General features: G+C 43.9%; 1 protein-coding gene and 1 pseudogene across 7 annotated transcripts in view; one reads left to right on the top strand and one right to left on the bottom strand.

Annotated features, from left to right (window-relative positions):
- Nucleotides 1-10754, bottom strand: part of XPO4 (exportin 4) — a 92589-nt gene extending 81835 nt beyond the window's left edge. For 2 of the 4 annotated variants that reach the window (XM_086329762.1, XM_086329758.1), the window contains exon 1: nt 10617-10754. Coding sequence is in view for 1 of the 4 variants with exons in the window: in XM_086329758.1 (XP_086185884.1) it covers nt 10617-10685 (69 nt within the window). In the remaining 3 variants the exon portion in view is untranslated. The remainder of the gene's footprint in view (nt 1-10616) is intronic. The other 2 variants (XM_086329763.1, XM_086329766.1) reach the window with 2 other exon arrangements.
- LOC147361687 (mitochondrial import receptor subunit TOM6 homolog pseudogene) lies at nt 4872-6602 on the top strand (annotated as a pseudogene). Of its 3 annotated transcripts, none has more exons than XR_015138207.1 (2): nt 4872-5010; nt 6321-6602. The product of XR_015138207.1 is annotated as a mitochondrial import receptor subunit TOM6 homolog pseudogene, transcript variant X2 (transcript). The 3 variants fall into 3 exon arrangements; XR_015138208.1 differs by lacking the exon at nt 6321-6602 and adding an exon at nt 5598-5734; XR_015138206.1 differs by lacking the exon at nt 4872-5010 and adding an exon at nt 5610-5748.
- Nucleotides 10755-12185: the final 1431 nt, after the last annotated feature.

Genomic DNA, 12185 nt, shown 5'->3' with positions numbered 1-12185 from the left:
ATGCAGAAGACTGAGACACAGGTTTGATCCCTGGGTCGGGAAGATCCCCTGGAGAAGGACATGGAAACCCACTCCAGTATTCTTGCCTGGAGAATCCCATGGACAGGGGAGCCTGGAGGGCTACTGTCCATGCGGTCACAGAGTCAGACACAACTGAAGCTACTTAGCATGAACATGCACAAGACAACAGGATTCTGAGGAGCAGTAAGAAAAACTTGAATATTCATAGACATAGACCTTGTGTGGATGGTAGTTACAAGGGTATATACACAACTGCCTGAACTCCTCAAAATGGACACCCAAGATTTGTGAATTTTACTGTAAGTTAATACACCACAAACAAAATGTTTTAAAAACTCAATGGGCAAAATAAAAGGTAGACTAGATACATTGAGAAGAAAATGAACACAGATATGAAAATTTATTTAGAATGAAGAAAGACACAAATATTAAGAGTCTTAGAGGACAAAATGAAGGTCAGTTCTCTGCCCTCCTGGGAGCCCCAGGAGCTGGCCCACAGGCACCAAGCCCGCAGCCTCCTCGCCCCTTCCTGGCCCCAGTGCCTCCTCTCCCCACCAAAGCCACAGCCCCCACAGGCTGCTTGCCGGTGCAGTCACAGTCCTCTCCAGTTCTTCGGTCTCCCTTCCTGCCCTGGACATATTGCGGGAGAAGGACAACATTATCGTTTTTTTTTTTTAAAAAGGCAGAAACATATTTAACAAATTAAGATCAATGACTAAATTTTTAGCAAAGTAGGAATGGATGGAGATTTCCTTAACCTGATAGAAAGATCTTAAAAAAAAAAAAAAACAAACTACAGCAAACATCAACTAATGTTGAAACAAAAAAGCTATTCCCTTTGAACTGTCAGTAAACCATCAAGGTCCCCTGGACTCAATTTTGGAGATTTATTTTTAAAGCAGTTTTAAATTTGCAAGGCTTGATATTTCATGATTTTTACTTAGAGGTCTTCCAAAGAATAAAGGCAAATTCTATTTTTAAAAAACAAAATAAAACTCACTGTAATTTGAAGTCATTTATGTATCCACTGGACTCTTTTCTAAGATACAGAAGATGATCTTGGTGATCATATTTTTTCTATATCTTGAAAAATTTTGTTATTTCATCATTCTAAAGATTATTTCATCAGAACTCATCAATTATTTCAAATTATGCTAAGAAACTAAAATAATAACAAAATTTTTTTAAAAAGTGATTTTAAAGCCTCCTAGAAAAATAATACAATAGTAAAATAAAAATAAATCAGCACCATTACATTATCCTCAATTTTTTTTTACTACATTGCTCAGAGTATAATATGATCTTTCTAGAAGGTCAAAATGAAACCTGGGAACACCATCTTTAAGCTTCATTGAATAGTGTTGAGAATAAAGAATTTTTCATTTTCTAACCATAATGACAAAGAGAAAAAAATTGATAAGGAAAGGCATTTCACAACTGAAATATAAATCAGAAGATGAATGCAAAAAGACATACAGCAGCATACTAAGCCCACACTGTCTGAAACAGCAGTGACTGGCCACATTTGCTGAAATTAAATGAAACTTCAAGAGGAAGGGGACATACATATACCTCTGATCCATGATGATATAGGGCAGAAATTTTAAAACAATTATCCTCCAGTTAAAAATAATTTTAAAAATAGATGAAACAGAAAATTCAGTTCCCTGGCTGCACTAGCCACATTTCAAGTGCTTAACTTAACACCCCATGTGGCTGGTGGCTACCACACTGGACCACACAGAACATTCCTATCACAGCAGAGAGTTCTAAGGAACAACTCCACTAATGATGATAAAACTGATCGTATAAGTGTAATCTCAGCCCTTGTCTTGAGATGGTGATACTCAAAATCAGTTGTTCTCAGCTAGGGCCACTGTGTGCCCCAAGGGGCGGCTAGCAATGTCTGGAGACACTTCTGGTTGCCACAACTGGGAGGGGGTGCTGCTGGCAACAAGTGTAGAAAAGGCAGGGATGCTGCTACAGGTCTACAGTGCACAGCCCAGCCCGAAACACCAGGAGGGACAGGCTGAAAAACCCTGCCCCAGGTGGATTTTCTCAGACTCAAGAACCAATGAGCGAACATACCTCCAAGGACGAAAAGGCAATTCAGAATCCTCATCCATTACACAGAACTACTTCATTACACAATATTCTGTCACAAGAACCTGAACCAACATGTTTTGCTAAAAGGATATGTGACAGTGTCTTCTCTCCTATGATGTCTGTGTAAGAAAATCTGCTTGATACAGTTCATAAAATGATTCTACAGCAAGAAAAAGAATCAGAATAATAATCTAAAACAAATTAAAGATGGCTTCCCAGGTGGCTCAGTGGTAAAGAATCCACCTGCCAATACAGGAGACATGGGTTCAATTCCTGGGTGGGGAAGATCCCCTGGAGGAGGAAATGGCAGCCCACTCCAGTACTCTTGCCTGGGAAACACCATGGACAGAGGAGCCTGGCAGGGGTCACAAAAGAGCAGAAGTATTTACAGAGCAGAAGATGAAACCAAAGAGATACAGTCACACTTTACACCGGAGCTGCCCAAAATGGTAGCCACTGCCCCCATACAACTGTTTTAAAGTAAAAAACTCGGAGAAGGCAATGGCACCCCACTCCGGTACTTTTGCCTGGAGAATCCCATGGACTGAGGAGCCTGGTAGGACCCCTGCAGTCCATGGGGTCGCTAGAGTCACGATTGAGCGACTTCACTTTCACTTTTCACTTTCATGCACTGGAGAAGGAAATGGCAACCCACTCCAGTGTTCTTGCCTGGAGAATCCCAGGGACAGGGAAGCCTGGTGGGCTGCCGTTATGGGGTCGCACAGAGTCGGACACGACTGAAGCGACTTAGCAGCAGCAGCAGCCAACTTCCCAAGAAGGTATTTTTTAGCTTAACGGTAATTTTCATTTTATTTTTAGATAATCAAATGCATAGCTAAGTTATGTTACCTTTACGAGTTTAAGGTAAACTCTTTTAAAGAAAGAGTTGAACTCTTTCCTAATTGAAAGAGTTGAACTCTTTCCTAACTCTAACCTAATACGTTAGAGTTGAATCTTTGATAACTTTGTCTTTATCATAGACTCTGTACATATGTTAAAATTAACTCTTTATCAGATGTGTGTGTCACCGGCTGAATGACAGATGAAACATACTTATGGTCATGAATGATATGCTTTGTAAAAAAGGTTTCAAGCTATTAGGAAGCATATTGTGTATTTTAAAATCTTGTGTAATATTCTGTGATACTTTTATAGAACAATTCTGGCTTCAGGAACGTCTAGAAGCACTATTTCTTGAAATAAAAGGAGTTTAAACTTAAAAATAATAATAATAAAGTAAAAAACTCAGTTCCTCCTTTGCACCAGTCATCTTTCAAGGGCTCAACAACCACCTGTGGTTACTGGCTACCTCACTGGAGAGTGCAGATATAGAGGATACTTGAAGAGAAGACACTTGAAGAAATTTGATTAATTCAGAAAATATTTACTAAGTGCTTCCTATGAGATTACCTAGAGTCACATGATTTCACACAATGTTATTTGACAGATTAATGTACAAAATAACAGCTATGACTTCTAGAGCACTTACTATGTACCAGGCACTGTATTAAACACGTTTCTTTTCAAGTAAATGAAATCACTTAATCTATATATTAACTCCCTGGAAATAATATATTTTCCTATTTTGGAGATGAGGAAACAGGCACAGAGGTTAAGTGACTTGCCAAGTGTCACACATCTGGTCATGGGTGGAGCCAAGAAGAATCCAAACAGTTTGGCTCCAGAACCGCTATGTTTTCCTGCTGCTCAGTTCCTAAGAGTCATTACTTATGCTGCCTGGTCTAGCAATGGGGTGATTTTCTAGCATCTTATCTATGTCACTGTCATACTACTATTGTTTTTCAATTAGCTCTCTAATCCCTGCCACAAAGTCACAAAATATAGATAGACCAGCAGAAATGGGGTCAAAGAATTTTATATTTGGACATTTCTATATTTCATAAAATAGATATATCTTATACTTTTATACTTATATATATGGACTAAAATAAGATTTCTGTATATATATAAGTATATATGTATAAATATATATAAGTATAAATATTATTTATATATATATAAATAAATATATATATAAGTATATATATATATATACTTATATACTTATATATATGGACTAAAATAAAATTTCTACTAAGATAAAAACTCAGAAATTCTTAGCTTATACAAGCTGTTCAAGCTCCCCAGCTTCCCTCAAATACACATGCACTCTCTTTTACCAAAAGAGTAATCTTGGCATTAAAAATTTTTTGGAAGAGTATTAACACATCCCTCTTCCACCCTAGCTTTGTGCAGAGTCTCATCCTCTCTTTGTAGAACAACGTCGAAAGCCTCCTAACTGGTCTTTGGACTTAACCTCTTGCTTCTCTCAGGCTGATCTTCACACTGCTGTCACCCAGAGAAACCACAGAACTGGCACGGAATACTGCAGGGCGACCTTATATCACCCACCCTGCCTATCCCCCTGGGTCCATCTCCCCTCCCCACCTACTCATTCCCTTCCTTCAACAAATATTACTGAGCAAATATTAAGTGCAAACGAGGTTCCTGAGCTAATACATATTAGCATCCAGCCAGTGAGACCAACATTCGTTCATTAATCACACAAACAAATGTAAAATCCCAGGTGGTGCAGATGTATCTAAGTTCAGGACAGGTGAGTCTCACCTTTCTGGGAAGCTAAGGAGGGCATTCCTGACACCTGAAGGATCAGGTAAGAGTGAGGAAAAGTGTTTCAGGCAGAGGGAGCAGGAACAAAAGGCTCTCAGACAGGACCAAGGACGGGATGGGAGATGGAAGGATGGAGAGAGCTGCTGTGCTGATTCAGAGAAAAGCGATGGGAGACGGGTCCTCGGAAACTGGAAAGACAGAAACTTAACCAGAGTCTTACAAAGAGAAAACATAGTGAAACTTCAAACCCAGGTACTCTGTTTGGAACCCTCCCCTACAACATACTTCCATCCACAAATTACAATCAAACGTCTACTCTGTGCTAGGCAATGTGCTAGATGCTTCAGACACAAGTCAGTCAATGATAAGCAAAAACAAACAGAATCTGTGTTTCCCAGGAGCTCACAATCCAGCAGAGGAGTCAATCACATAATCCACAAGTAGCCATAAAACTGGAGGTGTCATCAATGTTACTAAAGCAAACGGTGATATGAAATGAGCATTTAGTCTAGTCCAGAGTGCTCAGACTTGTTTCTGCCAAAGTAAACAACTACACTGAGATCTGAAATGCCAAACAGCCACTAGATACAAATGGGAGAAGGCTGTTGCAAGCCAGGGGCGCACCTGCTTGGGAGGCTCAGGGAGGAGGGAGCTAATCCAATGTGATGGAGAGGTGCCGGTCTACAGAGCCCCAGGCCAGCTTCCCGAGTGTGTGACCAGGGTGGTAGCATCAGGCCCAGCTCTCTCCAAAGGGCCTTGACCTTAATGTGACACTCTGTGGTGGCCATCCTCAAATTCTTAACCATTTTATTCTTGAACCTGTATTTGAACTCCAACAGGACAATGAGAGTGCACAGGAGCAGTGAGGACAGGCACTCATGAACATGCCTCTAGGAGGCCTGGGCACCCGGCCAAGGCAGCTGGAGTGGGAGCTGGGTCCAAGCGGCAGCAGCAGAAGGGCCCCACCAGCCTGCTGGTCCTGTCCCTAAGGTACCTGACAGATGTGAAATGCTTCAGACTGAACCTAATGGCAGGAACTCTGTCAAGACTTAAATCTTTTAAGAAAAAACATTCTGCAAGAATCATCAGCTCTAAACATACTGCAACTTATACTTGTAAATAAGTACTTTCAGTCCTCTGTATCCACAGATTCAGCTACAGATCAAAAATATTTAGGACAAAATCCCAGAAAGTTCCAAAAAGCAAAACTTGAATTTGGGACTTCCCTGGCAGTTTAGTGGTTAAGACAGCATTTCCACTGCAGGGGCTGAGGGTTCAATCCTGGTGGGAGAACTAGATCCCACAGTCTACAACTAAGACATGGTGAAGCCAAATAAATATTTTTTTTTTAAGGTCTCTATTCTCCTGTTTTCTCACCATGTACAACATCATGCCTAGCACACGTGTACTGAAGACACTGTGTAGAATGAGTGAATGGCCAGAGACTGAATTCCAGAGCCAAATCATCTGTGTGACCATGGGCACACCAGTTACCATCTCTGAACCTCGGATTTTCTCATTTACAAAGTTTAAGAATAACTCTTCTCCCATCCACTTCACAGGGCTGATTTAAGAATCAAATAAAATGAAGTGTTCCTACGGAGCGCAGAGGTGCTGCTATGGCTTCCAGTGGGGCCGGGGTGACCGCTGCGGGCTCAGCAAATGAAGCTCCCAAAATTCCAGACAACGTGGGGGACTGGCTTCCGGGTGTCTACCGCTTCGCCACCGACAGGAATGACTTCCGGAGGAACCTGATTCTCAATTTGGGACTCTTTGCTGCTGGAGTTTGGCTGGCCAGAAATCTGAGTGACACTGACCTAATGGCACCTCAGCCTGGGGTCTAGCCTGTGAAGACACATGGAACCCCTGTGCTGTACTAGACCCCTTCAAAAACAGTCTCCAATCTGTGACCATCACAAGACTTGCCCTGATGGCGGCTGAAGTTTGATTCAGATGGCACCTTCCCTTCCCTTCCCTGCCTGACTTCCTTTTCTTTGCTGAGTCCACTCAGGAAACAGGCAGGCTTCAGCTAAAGTGTTGTCTTCTGTTCTGTAAAATGCTATACATAGTTCCTAAGTTTCTGCAAGGGATGATCTTTGCTCTTGTTCTGAGAATTAATCTAATGGTATTTTAACAAATAAAGCGCGTACACACACACACACACACACACACACAAAAAGAATCAAATAAAATGGTGGACTTCCCTGGTGGTCCAGAGTTGAGAACCTGCCTGGCAATGCAGGAGACACGGGTTCAACCCCTGATCCCAGAGGATACCACATGCTGTGGAGCAACTAAGACCGTGCTCCACAACTTCTGAGCTTGTGCCCTAGGGCCCATGCTCCACAGGAGAAACCGCCAGTTCACTACAACTAGGGAGTAAGCCCACACCCAACAACGAAGTCCCACAGCAGCCAAAAAAAGAGAATCAAATAAAATGGAAAGAACTGTTCTACAGCACTACATTTTAGCCAATGCTTTTAAAATGTTAACCAAATTCCACAATAAAAACCATGAAAACCATTCATGAACCCCTCTCATTAAAGTTGCATTTAGATTCATTAAAATCTATTTCAGTTTTAAAACAAATTTATATTATCACTGCACACACTCATTAAGGACAATCACAATAAACTGTGGAAAATTCTGACAGAAATGGGAATACCAGACCACCTGACTTGCCTCTCGAGAAACCTATATGCAGGTCAGGAAGCAACAGTTAGAACTGGACATGGAACAACAGACTGGTTCCAAATAGGAAAAGGAGTATGTCAAGGCTGTATACGGTCACCCTGCTTATTTAACTTCTATGCAGAGTACATCATGTGAAACGCTGGGCTGGCAGAAGCACAAGCTGGAATCAAGACTGCCGGGAGAAATATCAATAACCTCAGATATGCAGATGATACCATCCTTACGGCAGAAAGTGAAGAAGAACTAAAGAGCCTCTTGATGAAAGTGAAAGAGGAGAGTGAAAAAGTTGGCTTAAAGCTTAACATTCAGAAAACTAAGATCATGGCATCCGGTCCCATCACTTCATGGCAAATAGATGGGAAAACAGTGGAAACAGTGGCTGACTTTATTTTTCTGGGCTCCAAAATTACTGCAGATGGTGACTGCAGCCATGAAATTAAAAAGACGCTTACTCCTTGGAAGGAAAGTTATGATCAACCTAGACAGCATATTAAAAAGCAGAGACGTTACTTTGTCAACAAAGGTCCATCTAGTCAAGGCTATGGTTTTTCCAGTAGTCATGTATGGATGTGAGAGTTGGACTATAAAGAAAGCTGAGCACCGAAGAATTGATGCTTCTGAACTGTGGTGTTGGAGAAGACTCTTGAGAGTCCCTTGGACTGCAAGGAGATCCAACCAGTCCATCCTGAAGGAGGTAAGTCCTGGGTGTTCAGGACTTATCTCCTGAACACTGGAAGGACTGATGCTGAAGCTGAAACTCCAATACATTGGCCACCTGATAAGAAGAGCTGACTCATTTGAAAAGACCCTGATGCTGGGAAAGATTGAGGGCAGGAGAAGGGGACGACAGAGGATGAGATGGTTGGATGGCATCACCAACTCAATGGACATGAGTTTGGGTAGGCTCTGAGAGTTGGCATTGGACAAGGGAGGCCTGGTGTGCTGCAGTTCATGGGTCGCAGAGTCAGACCCGACTGAACTGAACAGTAAGTAACTGAAAGAGGTTTGACAATCTTCAGTTAAGTTGCTCAATTGTGTCCAACTCTTTGTGACCCCATGGACTTCAGCATGCCAGGTAACCCCAAATAATTATTTCACCTGCTTTCTATTCCCACTACCCCAAAGGCTAAAAACCACGGGTTGGTAACAGATGAACCTGCGTTGGATTTCCCACTCTCTACCACTTTCTTTGAAAATTTAGGTAAATTACTTAACATCTACATATTTCAGTCCCTTAGTCCATAAAATGAAAATGAAAGTAGTAACTACCTCACAGTTACTGATGATCAAATAAGGTAATACATGTGAAGTGGTTGGCATAGTGCCTCACACACAGTAAGCAGTGGGTAAAATGTCAATTGTCACTCTTAAGATGGACTGCAGCTTCCATCTGGGAAACCATGCAGTCTCTCTTAAGCATCCACACTATCAAACAGTAAGTGAACTTTCCAAAAAGAAATTTTCTATTTTAATAACACTTTTTTCAATACTCTTCTCTGGAAAGATTTCAAGTATGTAAACAGAATCCAATACAACACACAGGAGAGGTGGTGAGGCAGAGCAGAAAGAGACCCAGCTTTAGCGCCACAGATGGGAATTGTACACCTAATTCAGCCACTAAGTAATTATGTAACCTGGCCACTTAAGCTCTCTCTCAACCTTGTAAAGGGGTTGCAAGGATTAACAAAGTATGTAAAGCATCAAGCACAGTGTCTGGAGGGTGATATGCACTCAGTTACTAGTATTTACTAGACTCTTCTCCCCTACTGCCTTACAGGTGATAAGAATAGCTTTGCAGGGAAGAGAAAAGGTCCTACCAAGCACAAATACTAACCAGTACTAAGATCAACAATGAAGGACAACTATTTTATATTAATCTCCATGAGAACTAAAGCAGTGTTGGGGGGGGGGTCACATACTCCTTCTAAAGTCTAATGAAAACGAGGCCTTTACCTTATAGAAAATTTCCAGATATCTCAGGAAACGCTCTAAGTCAGAAATTTTAAGAACATGGTATTTAAGGGGAATAATAGCTAGTTTTTTCCTGGACTTAAGTTGCAAGAGTCTGAAAACGTTCCCTAAGTCACTTTTTGTGATAAAAACGATTCACCTAACTTCGTTCATATTGCGGCAAGTAAACCCTGCTTTAATTAAACTTCTCAGCTTCATAAGCTAAATTTCATAAGCTATCTGGTCTTGGGTGTGAAAACAAAACTTGATAAAAGGAACTAAAAACTATATGAGAATTAGTTCAAATGTCTTAAAATGTGATGTAACCCGAACACCGAACCAAAAGGGGGTAAAAGGTGCAAAAAGGTACCGAAGATTGCTGCATCCAATTCTTAGGAAGGCTATTTGTCAATTCAAGGAATCAAGTCTCTAACTTCCAAAGAAATCTACAAACACGGAAGTCGTGGTTTACAAAAACAAAACTGAGCCAGCAAATAGTTTACTGAGTAACTAAACATGGTTTATCCTTGCTTCTACTCTAAGTGGAATGCCTTACTCTTTGACTCGGCCTCACCTTCTCGAGTAGGTAATAACCTACTGACTAAATTGTTCTGTTCATTGTACTGCAGCAGGAAAAAGTCCAGGAGAGCTGCACACCCAACTCTCCACAACGCACGACCCGCACGAAGCTCGGTCCCAGACAAAGTTCTGTCCCAATGACCTTGGTCCTAGGATTTCCCTCCCTCCCTCCCGCCGTTCCTTCCTTGTGCGGGCGGCTGCGGCTGCCCAGCCGCGGTCGCAGGTGGGAGAAAGCGCTCGGGGACCCAAAGGCACGAGCGGAACCACAGCTGCAGACGGCACCCGGGCCATGCCAGCCCTCCATCGGCACCCGCTCCCCAGCGGCGCGCACAGCCCCGACCTAGCGCCCGCCTCCCCCCGACCCCAAGCGGAGGGCCGGGGCTCACGAAGCATTTCTCCGGCCCCACTCGGTGGAGCGGCTGGGGCGCCGCACAGCCAGGGAGCGGACAGTCCGGCCAGGGGCGCAGAGACAGGAGCGCAGGCGGAGGAGAGTCCTGCGCCACGCCACCGCCGCCTGCTCCAGCTCTGGGCTCCCGGGAGGCCCCAGCCGGTCGCCAGTCCGGCGGGGGCCAAGGCCGAGCACGGCAGCGCCGCCAGAGACCGCGGGCGCGGGGCGCGGGGGCGCGAGCACTCACCATCAGAACTTTGGCCGCGTTCTCCAGCTGAGCGATCACTTCTGGGGGCCCCAGCGCCGCCGCCATCATGGTCTCTCTTCAATGACGCGCCATGCGGTGCATTTTGGGAGCGGGCGCCCGACCGGCCAATCGCGAGATTCCTCGGGCTCGCGCGCTCCCGCCGAGCCGTCGCGGCCGCCGACGTCGACGCGGGGTCGCGGGGTCAGGGCTGCGGGCCGGCGGGCAGGGGCTGCGGGCGCTCCCTCGGGGTTCGTCCGCCCGCTTGCTCGCTCGCTCGCCGCCGGGCCGGGGGCGCCTCCGGCCCTGCCGTGTCCTCTGCGGACGCGTCCCTCTCGGGCAGGGCGGCTTGCGTCCCGCGAGATCGCGTGCTCCGCGCTCGCGTGCCCCCGTGCGGGGCCGACTTCCTGGCGGAGCCGGCGGGCAGGTCCGGCAGAGGGGCTCGGAGTCCAGCTTCCCCACCCGGGCCTGAGAGCGCCCTGTCCGCGCTCGCGCCGGCCCTCACTGCTGAGACCAGGCTCTGTTCTGAGCGACACCTGCATACCTGTTACTAGCTTCCACCTCTTGGTGCCGGTCTGCTTCTTGGGGTACACAGAAAGTCACTTTCGTTTCAGTGTAAGTTTCCTCTGTTGACAACTTCATTTCTTCTTCCAGTTGTAAATAAGCCATAGTTGCGGGTTTTCCCTTTTTTATGTCCCTGCAATAGAATTGCATTGTTAGCTTCTTTGAGAAACGAGTTATTATATTTGGCATCTCTACAACATGAAGTTGAGGAAGTGAGTGAATTAACAAGGTTTTTATGCTTAAGAAACAAAGGAAGTACCTCTTATTTCGTTACAAAAGGGTAAAGTGAGTGCAGTTAATGGCTTTTTAAAAAAATTGTGTGAAATTGGTTCACATAGTGCCTCACATGTAGAAGGCATTCAATAAATATTTCACTAAGTACAAATGTCTGGACTTAATGATTTTACGACTGCTCCATGGTGTGAAGCGATACATATTCATTAGAAACTGTACTTCAAATTTTTATCTCTTCCTGGGCAGCACGTGCGGTCAGATACTCACGTGGTGCACAATCAGTAAGGTGAACAACTGATATCTTAGAAACACTGTTTTTCACTTTCAGTACCGTGTTCACTAAATTAAATGAGACAGTCAACACTTTATTATAAAACAGACTCGCTATTAGATTATTTTGCCCAGCTGGAGGCTAATATAAGTGTTCTGACCACCTTTAATGTAGGTGAGGCTAAGCTGTGAGGTTTGGTAGGTTGGATGTATTAAATGCATTTTCAGCTTATGATGTTTTCAACTTATGATGGGTTTATTGGGACTTAACTCCGTCATAAGCCAAGGAAGATCTGTATAGCAATCTGCAAGATTACAAAGCGTCTCCTTTGTAGCGTCCTGCTACAAAGAGTTATTACTGCAGATCAAAGATACATCTTCAAAAGTGTAGACAAATGAGTATTTTATGACATTAAATGTTTGAGGCATATAATGCTTCAGATTGTGCCCTGTGTTCCAGAGCATTTGTTTTGTGCAGCTACACAAGAACTTTGCATCGAGATG

The sequence above is a fragment of the Bos grunniens genome, chromosome 12 (genome assembly GCF_055505025.1).
Source record: "Bos grunniens cultivar Pamir isolate PY7600 chromosome 12, Bosgru_T2T1.0, whole genome shotgun sequence".
NCBI classification, from domain to species: domain Eukaryota; kingdom Metazoa; phylum Chordata; class Mammalia; order Artiodactyla; family Bovidae; genus Bos; species Bos grunniens.
This window is presented reverse-complemented; position numbering and strand designations above follow the sequence as displayed.